This window comes from Emys orbicularis, chromosome 1 (genome assembly GCF_028017835.1).
Source record: "Emys orbicularis isolate rEmyOrb1 chromosome 1, rEmyOrb1.hap1, whole genome shotgun sequence".
NCBI classification, from domain to species: domain Eukaryota; kingdom Metazoa; phylum Chordata; order Testudines; family Emydidae; genus Emys; species Emys orbicularis.
The window spans coordinates 96,197,992-96,212,026 of NC_088683.1; the positions used below are offsets into that span (position 1 = coordinate 96,197,992).

The window sequence follows — 14,035 nt, forward strand, 5'->3', positions numbered from 1 at the left end:
CTTCAAAGTCAAGTAAAGTATCCATCAGCCATCTGCAAACTACAGCAGCATTTTGCATTTATAGAAACAAGCATGAGAGAAAAAGGTTTGTTCTGATGAAGCTATATTGTATATCAACAGCAAGGCCAAGCATGAGAATAAGAGCAGACCAAGGTTGAGGAAAATCAATACTCTAATTCAGGGCAGAACTGTGTCCTTTGGTGTTATCTACAGTCTTCATATTCAGAGATGACAATAGCACAGATTCGCTAAAATGAAGAGAATTTGAGGATAAAAGGAGCCACACACTGAGGTAGTGAAGTCTAATTTCTCTCCACTAACCCAATAATAAAGAACAACATGAATCTCAACAGGCTCTCCAGAAACTTCAGAGAGCAACTGTCCTTGGAAACAGGATTTAGCTCTAGCACACATTTCTCCTATGACTAAAGAATAGGAAAATATTCTCCAGAAAATAGTCTAGAGACACGAGGAAAGCCATATCAATCAGAATGGGTTGGGAAGCGCTTGATATCCACCAATTGAACCTAAATGCACCACATAGGTTACTTCACAGAAAACAATTAATAAAATTCTGCTTATTCTGGGCTTTTCACCTGGGTAAAGACAGCCAAAGAATGGCTATGCTAATCTCAAAGCATCCATTTAATTTGCATTAGATTTTGTTTGGTTAAATGAGGTTACTCAAATGCACCATCTTTATTTGCCAAGAGTAGTCACACTGGAGTGGTATGGAATATTTTACTTTTGTGCATTTGCACTTACTGCAAGCATGAATGTGTATGGACTGCTACAGGGCCACATGAGAATCTCATCTCAGTGTGTCACATTTAAAAGGTTTTATTCTGAAGTGTTTTAAAGATACACAGCTATGTATTTTTTTAAAGTTGTAAATGAAAGCACTCTGAGTTTGGGGCAACTGGAGGGAGGAGCCACAGGGGAGAAGAGGGAGAAGAGTTGGGGAGCCATTACCTTTTTCCCTGGGCTTGAAGAGTTACTGTTAACTTCTGGGATGAGGGAACATTCCACCTCTTCTCTTCCCAGAAGGGAGTCTCAGGAGAAAGCTCATCTCACTCTAGGGCCCCCTGCTTTCCCTCTCCTTTCCTACTCTTCTGGGCTGGTCTCTTCCTATTACCCCTTCCCATTATACTGGGGCAGGCCTTTCTGGTAGCAATCACAAACTTATGTTATTTTGTCTTGTTTTATAATGAAAATAAGATCACAGAAGAATTTTAAAATACTGAACTTAAAATTGCTGAAAATGTATTTTAAGTAGTAACCCCAATTTTTTTTCCCCCCAGTTCAGTTTCGGTTCAGGAGGTAGGACAAAATTATGGTTCAGGTTTGGTTCTGGTTCAAGTAAAAATACTGGTTCAAACTGGTTCTCCGGTTCCAGTTTGACTCCTTGAGTAGTTCAGATACCAGGTAAGACCTCTAAGTACTCTTTGGTGGTTCTAAAATAAGCATAGAGACAGAGAATGATTCTAAGCATCTAAACAATGAGTTGAGGACAGCAATTCCCTATTTAGCTCTTTCAAATTTTTAAGCAAACACTACAAAACAAATGACAATGCTGTAAAATGCTTCAATCCGCATCTGATCATGAAGTCATACCTGCATTCCAGTATTGTGCAAGGTGTGAATATACACAAAGCAGTTTGGAAACAAAAATACTTAAGGAAATCTTGAAGCATTTTCATAACATGAAGCATGCATTAGACAAAGCACAGAAGATAGCTGTATACAGTTTATATTTTAACACTTGAGTGTCAACTTACTCATGGGATTCATAGGGCGCAGACCCTGGGGTGACTGCCCTTGCTGCTGATTCTTCACTTGAGCCTGGGATTGCGTCTGCATCTGGTTCCCTTGATAGGTCAGTCCAAGGGCTGCATACGCCCTCTCAATGGAGCTAGGGTCAATCTGACTGGTAGTGTTTATAGAGGGCGTAGTCTGTTGCCCTACCCCTACAGAGCCAGTATTTGCAAGTCCTGCGGCAGCTCCCCCCAGTAATGCTGGAAAAGACAGATACCATATTAACAAAAATGTCAGAAACTGAGACCAAAGAAAAAGGTAAAAGTGCACAAAATTTCAGTGGTTGGTATGACCAAAATATACCCTTACAAGAGCAGTTACATGAGCACCCTGGTCAAGAGTCCACAATGAGAAGTTTGAGGAATTTTATCCTACCACAATGTACTACTTTCACTATGAACTGGGAACAGTAAATGTACACTATTATTAAATGTATAGGACATGTCAGTTTGCTTTAAACAGTTTAAAGCTCAAGCAGCACATAATCAGATGTTAAAGGCCCGAGGAGCAGAGTCCTTCAGATTGGTCATGGAGTTGTTTATTTCTCTCTCTTGATATATAGTTTCAGAATAGAGTTAAACAGCCTGGAGGACCAGTTGTGAGAAAAGCACAAAGTAGCAAGGAGAATGGTTTGGGTTTTTTTTCCTGGAGGGAATACTGGGAAACAGAAGCATCGGGATATTTAGACAGGAACAACAAGGGAGAGTCTGGCAGCAAGAAAAATTTCGGGCAAGTAACACTAGGAGAAGGATGGGGGAGCATGCTGGGACATAATGCAGAAGCTGCCAGGGTAAAAAGAAAAGAGTTTATGTAGGATATTCTTCACATGGCAGAAAAGTGTCAGCTTAGAATGGGAAGAAGAGGGGCTGGTCAGGTGAGAGGTAGGAATTACTTTCATTCAACCTTAGCTGAAAGTCAGAAGAGTATGTGGTAAACCCTACAAATCTTTTGCTCTAACTACACATATAGTGTGCTGTTATCAGGGCATTTATAAACCAAAAATTTTAAGAATTCCAAAATTGGACTTTGAATTCAAGTAGTCTATAACCTGGCATAAATATAACTACTATCATTTAATACTTTCATATTGATCTGAGCAGGCAAAAGTTCTTAGAACACACCACTTTTTAATCTTTAGTGTGCAAACCCCAGTTTCACACTTTTGACAAGGATGAAAGTGGACATACCCAACATTTCTTCTCTCAGAACTACCAGCCCTTAGGCCCAGCATCATGCTGGCCTCCTCTGTCCAGCTAAAAAGAGCTAAATTAAGCGATCTAAGGGGTCTTTCAACATTATATTGGGTACTGACTAGAGAAAGGGGGGATATCCTTCCAAAGCAACATGAAAATCCTTATCCTCACGTTAGTTCCTGGATGACACGGCAGCTCTGCTCTGATCCATACTCTTAGGGGCTTACAATAACAAAGATCTAACACTAAACATGACATTTTATGGGTAATCTAGTATGCAAAAGACCACATGAGGCTTACATTGTTGGTTTCTTTTGTCCCCAGCATTTTTGAGAGGCAAACACACAGGACAGTCATGTCTTGTACAATTCTTCCAGTGCGAGATGATTTGTCGTGAAGATGCACAGTGTGCCACTAGGGAAGGGAAGAGGAACAAAAACATTTTAAAAAGATAATTCTCAATTTTCAGTTCTCCACATGCTTCTCTCTCTCATGCGCGCACGCATGCAGGCGCACACGGGAACCATCAAGTCATGGCTCTATGAAGTATAATCGCACAAAATATCTTAATCAGAGATGACAGATTTATTAAGACATCTGGTCTAACCTCTTATCATCAGGGCAGGATTTAGAGTATTTTCTTAGCAGAAGATAATAATCAAGAGGTCTTACAGTTCAGTTTTGTTGTTAAACCAAAGTTAAGGTCTTTTCCATTAGGTTTATATATGCCACCCTGCTCTCCTTACTCATTTTTGCTTTTAAATTTGAATTTAGTGCAGGTGAGAATTTCCAGAATAGCAAACGGAAATCTAAGCAAACTTACACACACACGCACCCATCCATACCAAGTGCTCTTAGCCAAACTGACCCATGCTTCACCTGAAGGAACCAGTTTTGGGGGCAGAGGGGATTTTTCATGTTTGCTTGCTGTCCTTGTCAGCATCCCCAAATGAGGTACATGTGTCAGAAGAGTGTGCACTTGCCCAGTAGCCACTACAAACTGTTTGATGCTGTCTCTTTTCCATCAACTAATTGTACAAAAGCCAATGAATAGCCAGAAATATGCAACAACTGTCACTATTTCAACTTTCTCCCAGGTTAATACAGACCAGAGACAAGAGGCTTCAGTGCCATGAAACCAATCCCAAATCATCCATTTTCCTAGGTGTTAATTTATACTTTCAGTGAGAAAAAAATTCAAGAGTGTTTGCCTAAGACTTACTGCAGAACTTAAGCTGAACTGTGTAGAACTGTAAGTAAGTTAAAACAAGACTACAAAGTATCCACAAAACGTGGGTTCCATTTTGACTCATTAACTACAACATGAAAGACAACAGCTCCACTGCCAAAAAGGGCATATAAAAAAGTGTATTCCTTGATGGCTTATGTTTATATAGCCCGCTTTCTTCCTGAGACATCCCAAAGTGTTTTACAGATTGCATACACAGGGATCACTCTGCCACCACTGAAATACAGATGTCTCTAAGTTGACTAAGGCAGTTCACCAGCAAATAGAAATCCTACAAACAAACAGTCACAAGAGACAAGTAAAAAACACTGAATCTAGCTAAAACGGCAGGAAGAATTTTAGGTCAGACAATAGTTATCCATACTGGAAGCTGGGCAGAACACGGAGACCAATACCTTTACTCTCTAGGAAACTACCATTGGAGGTCTTTTAATAAAAGAAGTGGTCAGAACCTCAATTTTTATTAGTCATCCTAAATACGGTACACTTCCAGCACCAGTCTCCAAACACGCATATGAGGCATTAGATGCTTAATGACTCAATATATAGCACACTCCCCTCTGAACCCCCAACACCAGCTACTGCAGCACTCAGATTTCCCTTGGCAGTTTCCAAACCAAGTACTGTCAAAGTTGACCCTCTACCATGTGAGATCTGACAATATCATGGCCAGAGGTCAAATGGCCGCAGGCCATTGTTAACAGATACTGCAGTTACAGTAAAACCTGCCTTAGAGACCATCTCTGAAGAGAGACCACTTGTCACAAGTGGCTTCTTGCCGAGGCCATGGAACACCACTGCTCTCTGGTGTGCAAACCTTTGAAAAGAGACCTCTTACAAGCAACTACTTTTGCTACCTCTCACGAGTGATCACTCTTGGTAGGTTTTACTGTATTTCAGAATGGGGGTAAAACTTGAGTGGCTATGCCTCTGCATCACAAAAGGTGCTTAACCCTTTCTTTTCTTAGCATGCAGATTCCGTGATCATGGAGGCATCCTGTTGTCAAAACCCTTTTATAAGCTAAATTCCCCAGTATCTATAAGTGAGAAAAATTCTGCATTGTCTCCTTCATGGAGTCCTGTCCAATCCTATATTTATTCTTGTAAGCACACTCAAATGCTCACTCTCTACTTACCCTGGCAGGATTTGCCAGCCTGGCAGTGTGTCATGTGGTTGAGGACATTCTTCATGGTACGGCAATGAGGAAGGTTGCATTGTCGCACCTCACCATTTGCCTGTTCCCGCCGCTGGCACTTGTGAGCATGTAAGAGGAGAACAAGCTGCTGCTGAATGAGTTTGCGTTTTTCTGGGTCTGCCGTAGGTGCACCTGACCCCATTCCCTGGGGAGCAGCTGGCACCATCCCAGCTTGCTGAACTTGAGGAGCCTGCTGCTGGCCCTTGAGGGAAGTGATGGAGACAAACACAAATTAAAACAAAGTCCCTTTTTAAAAAGGGTCAATTCTCTGATTAGCTAGGATTATACACAAAATCACATCTGCTAAAACAGATCATGAATACAATTTTGCATTGAGAACTATACCTTCCACTTACCTTTAACCACTGATTACCAGAATTAAATATTTATTAACACTGTGGCAAGCTGGTATTGAAACTTGTTGCGGACAACAGTACTTTCAGCCTTTTTCCTCCTCCCTCACCCCCCTTTCCTTTTTTTCTACCTTCTCTATATGAATTGATTAAGGCCACTTCAATTCACATTCCTTTCAGATTGACTTGTGAGGCCACACTATTTAAAGTCTCATTAAATAGGACTAGATCTAAACTTCATTTTTAAAACATCAGAAAGAGCTGTGGGTGCAGCTGTTTAAATGCAAGATAAATCTAACTGAGAGAACTCCTGTAGCACTTGTACCATTATTTAAAGAGGTACTAACCAAAAAAGTCCTCCACCTTTGAAAGCAACAGTCGAATTGGAGAGGAGATGGTTGGGAAGTTGCCTAGTCACAAAGATTTCATGCAGGCATACAGAACACAAAGCTTTTATCTGTTCTCTACCAGAGATGCCACACAACTTCCAGGTAATGCACAGTATAATTAGCCTAGATTGTGTTGTTCCAGTTAGTATTACCTTCAAATGACCTGTGATAAGTTCTTTGAGGGGCTCGGGGCTGCTCTTTGTGCCTTTTCAATGTGAAAACCTGAGGCTTCTGATGGACTGTCCACTTCTAATTAATTTGATGGAATTTCTGACAAGGACTGAATATTTTCTGGGATCTTCTGAGATTCACTGTCTGATCTTGTCCCCATGCTTTCTTTAGTTGCTTTGAATAGCATTATCAACATCCTCCTTCCGCAAAAGGAGGAGAGCCAGGTTAAGGGCACCATTAAGTCTTAATGCTCAAGTGCTGCCATTTACTGGCTTGTTTGTAACCTTTCCTTTTTTAGGCAGGAGAATTGGGAAGGCGGTGTTTGTTTGGTTCTAGGTGCACCTGGATGCATAAGACATCTTAAGCAGGTTTGAGTCTGAACTGAAGCTTTCTGAAGATGAGATTGTTCATGACCCTGACTAGCACAACTTCCTGATGTTTTGACATTTGGGTTACATGGCTATAGTGGTCATGCTGGACCTTTCCAAGGATTCTGTGAGTACAAGAGGTTGCTTCAGAAACTATGTCTACAGTGCTGTGAATGGAACTACCCTCTGGATGTATGAGTAAAGGATTGGAATTACTTAGTGATGAACAACTGTTCTTCAGAATAGCCTGAAATGCAGTGTTCAGGACTTTATCCTATTTCATCCATACTCAATGTATATATAAGGCTTCTTACCGAGATCGCCTCTAAACATGAGGTGGAGTATCATGAGTATGCCAAACAATCACATGTATTTCGACCCTTGGATCCTGTTTGATCAATATCTGCTTTGGAGATGTGCTTGGTCAATACTGATATCCAAAGCCATTAATGCTATCTCCTCCTCAACCTCTGAAGACTGAAACTTTGATACTAGATAGTGGTAGTCAGTACAAGGATATCCCCTTCTTTGGTGCCTCCCGTTCTCCTCCCCATCTTCTGAGGGGATATGTTAAATAGAATGATGCTAGAACTCTGGCATTATATTGGACATTCTTTCCAGGGAAAACTATCAGATATAGTACAAAAGTGTTTTTCCACTAAATCTGTACCAGCCACACTGACTTATCCTGTAACAACTTTTGTAACAGCAATGTATTCCCAAGACAAAAAGTTTAGTGACTATAATTTTCTCCTAGTAGGACTTTTAGCAGGGCTCTTCACTTACAGACTGCAGCAACACTGTTGCTTAAGGAATAAGCTCTGCCTGCCTGTTAGTGACAAACTGATTAAGATAGTCCTGTTGGTTTTTAGAGTTCTGAAAGACTATAGGACCTCATATTGTTTATATTACTGTAGTGCCAAGCAGCCTTAATCATGGACCAGGACACCCTAAGGACCCTTTTCTTGTTGCTTATTTTGACAGGTAACCAATCTCATACCCAGAGTTACATCATCACACTTTTGCTGTTGTGGTACACTATTCAGGGGTGGCCAACCTGTGGCTCTGGAGCCACATGCAGCTCTTCAGAAGTTAATATGCGGATCCTTGTATAGGCATCGACTCCGGGGCTGGAGCTACAGGCACCAACTTTCCAACGTGCCAGGCTCACTACTCAACCCCTGGCTCTGCCACAGACCCTACCCCCACTCCACCCCTTCCTGCCCCCGCACCCCGAGCCTGTAGTGCCCTTGCTCTTCCTCCCCCCTGCCTCCTGCATGACACAAACAGCTGATCGGGAGGTGCGGGGAGGGGGAGAGAGAGGTGCTGATCGGTGGGGCTGCCGGTGGGTGGGAGGTGCTAGGAGCGGGGTGGGGGAGCTGATGGGGGGCTGCTGACGTATTACTGTGGCTCTTTAGCAATGTACATTGGTAAATTCTGGCTCCTTCTCAGGCTCAGGTTGGCCACCCATGCGCTATATCACTGAGACATCCACTCCATTCACCATTCCCGTTTTTCAAAAGAATCAGCAGACACTCCTTCCAGAACTTTTTTCAGTAATTTCAGTCCTGGTATGGGATTCTCCCTTTCCTGTTTTTTAATGGCAAGATTTTTTTATTGCATTGGATTTAAAATGTTGTGTAGCACCCCTAGGGCCTCTGCATGAACACTGTATAAGTAAGATCAACGAAAACTAAATTCAAAGTGCTTTAATATCCCCAATTTAATTCTAGAAAGCTAGTTCGAAGTGGCTTTTGGATCACAAACATCTGCTAAAACGAAAGCCTAGCTTCTGATGCTTAAGAGGAAGGAGAAATCTCTTTTCTTTTTAAGGATGAACCTATTAGAAACAAGTATGTTCATAATAGTAAGAAAAAGGTGTTTATTAGGGCTGTCAATTAATTGCAGTTAACTCATGCGATTAACTCAAAAAATTAATCGCAATTTTTTTCATCTCACTGTTAAACAATAGAATACCAATTGAAATTTATTAAATATTTTGGATGTTTTTCTACATTTTCAAATACTGAATTCAATTACAACACAGAATGCAAAGTGTACAGTGCTTACTTTATATTTCTGATTACAAATATTTGCACTGTAAAAAACAAAAAAGTATTTTTCAATTCACCTCATACAAGTACTGTAGTGCAATCTCTTTATCATGAAAGTGTAACTTACAAATGTAGATTTTTATTTATTTTTTTAAACATAACTGCACTCAAAAACAAAACAATGTAAAACTTTGGAGCCTACAAGTCCACTTACTCCTACTTCTTGTTCAGCCAATCACTAGGGCTAGGTCTACACTACCCGCCTGAATCGGCGGGTAGAAATCGACCTCTCGGGGATCGAATTATCACGTCTCGTCGGGACGCGACAATCGATCCCCGAATCGACGCTCTTACTCCACCAGCGGAGGTGGGAGTAAGCGCCGTCGATGGGAAGCCGCGGAGGTCGATTTTGCCACCGTCCTTACAGTGGGGTAAGTCGGCTGCGATACATCGAATGTAGCTGAATTTGCCTATCTTAAATCGACCCCCCCCCCGTAGTGAAGACCTGCCCTAAGACAAACAAGTTTGTTTACATTTACGTGAGATACTGCTGCCTGCTTCTTATTTACAATGTAACCTGAAAGTGAGAACAGGCGTTCACATGGCACTTTTGTAGCCGGTGCTGCAAGGTATTTACGTGCCAGATATGCTAAACGTTTGTATGCCCCTTCATGTTTCGGCCACCATTCCAGAGGACACGCTTCCATGCTGATGATGCGCGTTAAAAACACAATGCATTAATTAAATTTGTTACTGAACTCCTTGGGGTAGAACTGTATGTCTCCTGCTCTGTTTTACCCGCATTCTGCCATATATTTCATGTTATATCAGGCCTGGATGATGACCCAGTACATGTTCGTTTTAAGAACACTCTGACAGCAGATTTGACAAAAACGCAAAGAAGGTACCAACGTGAGATTTCTAAAAATAGCTACAGCACTCAACCCAAGGTTTAAGAATCTGAAGTGCCATCTAAAATCTGAGAGGGACAAGGTGTGGAGCATGATTTCAGAAGTCTTAAAAAAGCAACACTCCGATGCGGAAACTACAGAACCCGAACCACCAAAAAAGAAAATCAACCTTCTGCTGGTGGCATCTGACTCAGATGATGAAAATGAACATGCATCTGTCCACTGTGCTTTGGATCGTTATTGAGCAGAACCCATCATCAACATGGGACGCACGTCCTCTGGAATGGTGGTTGAAACATGAAGGGACATATGAATCTTTAGCACATGTGGCATGTAAATATCTTGCAATGCCAGCTACAACAGTGACATATGAATGCCTGTATTTACTTTCAGGTGACATTATAAACAAGAAGCGTGCAGCATTACCTCCTGCAAATTGTAACCAAATTTGTTTGTCTGAGAGATTGGTTGAAGTAGGAATGAGTGGACTTGTAGGCGTTAAGTTTTAAATTGTTTTATTTTTGAATGCAGGTTTTTAAGTACATAATTCTACATTTGTAAGTTCAACTTTCATGATAAAGAGATTGCACTACGGTACCACTCACTCTCTTCCTCCTTTCCCGGCTCTATCTTTCATAGACAGAGCTAGATCCTCCTCCATGCATACCCATGACACAAGGGGACAAAAAGAATGCACACGGTATTTGACAGCTATAAAATCCAAGAGTACCACAAGCAGAATATTGCAAGAAGCCCATATTTGATCTGCTACCATTTGAAAGTGGAATCTATAATTCTACCTACCATGTTAGGCATTCCTGCCCCGGGAACTGGCTTCTTGTCCATTGGAAACTGGGGTAAGCTGTTTGGTAGCCCAGTCTTATTCTGCATCTGGGGACCAAGTCCACTGGCTCCAATCTGCTGCCCAGTGTTCTGGCTGTACGGTGAGCCATAAGGACTGGGATTGCTCATCATTCCCATCTAGGAATGAAGAAGAAATTTGAAAAGTTATACTAGGTTTAGTTAGGAAGATGTGTTTCCATTTAATTTTACTTAGCTTACTATTTCATACAGCATACTACAAGAAGAGACTAGCTGGCACATCAAGAGCCAGGAACCAAAAGTAGTCTGCTACATGAGGCCCTAACACATGCTGCCCGTTCCTCCTCCAAACCACTTTATGTACCTCCATACCCTTATCATAGCAAGACTAACACACTGATTAGGCTGTCTTCTTTAAGAGTTCCACAGAACTAGTTGACACCTATGCTAGTCTGGTTAGAACTGTTGCAATATTTTCATTGTAAAGCATTTAGTTACTCAAGGTTATCTTTCCTTTTATTATTCCTTACTATGGCGTTCATCACTATATAGTAGTAGAGCACTTTACAAATGACGACTGTATCCTTGCATCATCAGTGTGTGGTAAAAAAGCATCCACATTTTACAGATGGAGAACTCAGGCATAGTAGAGAGCTTAGATGATTTGCGTATGGTCATACAAGTAGACAGTAGGAGAGGCAGGAACAGACCCAGACACCTCAAGTTCCAGTACAGTGCCTTAACCACAACATCGTTCCCAGTTAGAAGTTAATCAAACACGGCCTCACTCCACTCTGACATAACTGAGCTAGTCACAGTCATTTTTACAGAGCAGTTTGTGTTCTATCACTGTTTTCCAGACCATATTCTCTCCTCACCCCCAGAACAATGTTATGAAATACACACACACACACACCAGTCTATAGCAGGTTTGGCTAGCAGAGTTCTTGGAAAAGAAAACCTGTCCTGGAAACATTGCTAGAGGCTTGCTAGCAATAACCATGTTATATCCAGTTGTAGCTAGCACTGTTGTGAGCCCAGTGAAGAGAAGGACAAAAGTTTAAACTTACTAAGATCTCATCTATAGTGAAGGGTTGTCTACACAGACTTAGTGAGTGGCAAGCATAGGTGCCCACAGTAGCCTCCTATGTGAACCCTGCTACCACACACTAGAAGCTCTATAATGCGCTTTGATATACTGCTATCAGTATATCAAAGTACACTAAGGAACTTTTAGTGCATGGTAGCAGGGTCCATACCGCCAGCTAGTGCATGGCAGGCTAGTATGCTGTAGATTTACACCCTGGCTTGCTATGCACCAAGTCTCCATGTAGACTAGCCCTTTGTTTGCTCCAATTACAGCAATCAGTGGTCAACCACCTGCATAGATGCATCAGTGCAAGCGATACCACCACTATTTTCATCAATGGAGCTTAACCCAAATAACTCCTACCCATCTGTTAAAACTTCCAGCCCCAGTCCCCTGCACACCAAACACCTTCTACAATACAATTGTGTACTTTCAATACAAAACCAAGAAGCAGTATAAAATTTCATTAAATATCATAGACACACAGGAAATGCCATACCGAATCAGACCTGTGATCCAGGTAGTCCAGTATCCTGTATGAAAGTAGCCAGTCCCAGATGTTTGAGAGGAAGGTGTAGCATGGTACCCTGCAGGCAGTATGAAGTTATGAAATCTGCCTATAGGACATTTCCTCCTACCCTGCATGGAAATTTATATCCTTTTCAAAGCAGTTTTTCTGGGTTTTAAAGCCCTTACTCTACCATCACCATGGATTCTCTTGTTATATATCTATCACTGTAGTAGATGCATTACTCATTTATATATTTAATTCAGTAAAATCCTCTGTTTTTAGTGCATCAGAAAGATGCCAGAGAATTTCCAATCTGCTGCACTGGGTGTGCCTCAGTATCCAGGACACCTGCCTCAGAATTTAGGTCAACATTCCCACGAAGTATAGAGGACATTGTGTCCCCCCGCCCTTTCCCTTCCTCCACCCCCTCCAATTTCTTTCCCTATACTGTGTTATTCCCCAATATTCCATTCCTCCTTTGGTTTCCTCCTATCCCCACAAATCTCTTATACTTCTCTTTTCTTCTAGCCTTAGTCCCATCTATATGGATGGGTTCAGCTCTTGGAGACCTCCATTCCAGTCTGTTCCTCAAAACCCTGCAGTTAATCAAATCCTTTTGTAGGACATTCATCTAGCTCCACTTTTAAATTTTAACACACCCTGTTTCCTATATATCTGATTTTTTGCATGGACAAACAATTTAAGCCTGAATTTCCTCAGCTTTTCTATAACTGGTACTGGCTTCACACTTCCTCTAACCTTGGTTCATTCTAACACGGTTCATCCTTGTAACTCCAAGCATCCATCTTACCATTTTCGTTTTTTAAAATCTCACTTTTCTCAGACAATTTGGAAATGTTTTCCAGGAATGTAACATCAGGAAGACTAAAAATACAATAAAGGTCAGCATAAAAAGTTCTCACCATTATCCAGGTGAGATGTTAACATCCTTCCATCCCGTAGCACTTGGGAAAGAGGATGCTGAAATATTTATCAGAATACTATTATTCTGGACATCTATTTGGAAACTCCATTTTATATACTGGCCTCTGATTAGCAGGTATTTAGTCAATTTAAAGCCACTCAATCTCCTTTGGCTGTTCTGTTTCCCCACTCAATAAAAGAGCTTATTGGCAGCTGTGATAGGTTTGTGTCTCCTCCATTACCATTCGTCTAGGCTGTTGTTGGGTCCTCTTCCTAGAGTGAATAACTGAAGTGGCTGCTTCTACTGTTCAGAAGTTTCTCATGCTGCAGAGTGAAAGCGACCTGTTTCTCAACTTAATTACTGCCCTGAGATTACCTGTGCTTATCTAAAGGCTTCTTTTCTTCAAGTAATAGCTTTCAATGATCCATTACAGTGGTTCTTCAGCCAGTATGCAATCTCTAGGTCAGAACCAGACTTGTCCATTACTGGCAGAAGGGGAGTGACTCTCTTACTGAAAAGCCTGCCACTTGAGAACTTCTACCAGGCAAGATAAGTTCACCAAACTCTGAGAAAAGCCAACCTTTTAATACAAAAACCTCACACTAGTTAATAGTTTCACCTACTGCCGTGCATGGGATGGATCTTTAAAAATAATGGAATAAAAACTGGTATTCATTCTAAGCAGGAGTGATCCTCTGTCTAGATACAGTGATATTACCTGAAGGACATTTCTAGGTAAGCAAATAAATTTTTCCTATTCACTCAGTTAACACCCAAAGATCCCATCAGCTGAGGAATGGATGTTTACTTTGTAGAATTTGGTGAAATATGGATGAATGCGGCTACAATGCACTTGATAAGCATATGACTTCTGCCCATGACATCACAACAGTATTAAAGAAACAGATTCTAAGGTTTAACATATTAGTAAAAACCTTTAAATCTCTGAAGTTCTCCATCTGATCTCCATCTCAATTTTAATAGACGA

The 14,035-nt window shown here is 41.3% G+C and overlaps 1 protein-coding gene across 3 annotated transcripts in view; it reads right to left on the bottom strand.

Moving 5' to 3' along the window:
• EP300 (E1A binding protein p300) overlaps positions 1 to 14,035 on the bottom strand; it is a 120,941-nt gene that overhangs the window by 65,747 nt on the left and 41,159 nt on the right. For all 3 annotated transcript variants that reach the window (XM_065417487.1, XM_065417488.1, XM_065417486.1), the window contains exons 3-6: positions 10,504 to 10,680; positions 5,394 to 5,655; positions 3,309 to 3,422; positions 1,779 to 2,015 (exon numbers count right to left, since the gene is read on the bottom strand). In XM_065417487.1, coding sequence (XP_065273559.1) covers positions 1,779 to 2,015; positions 3,309 to 3,422; positions 5,394 to 5,655; positions 10,504 to 10,680 — 790 coding nt within the window. The remainder of the gene's footprint in view (positions 1 to 1,778; positions 2,016 to 3,308; positions 3,423 to 5,393; positions 5,656 to 10,503; positions 10,681 to 14,035) is intronic.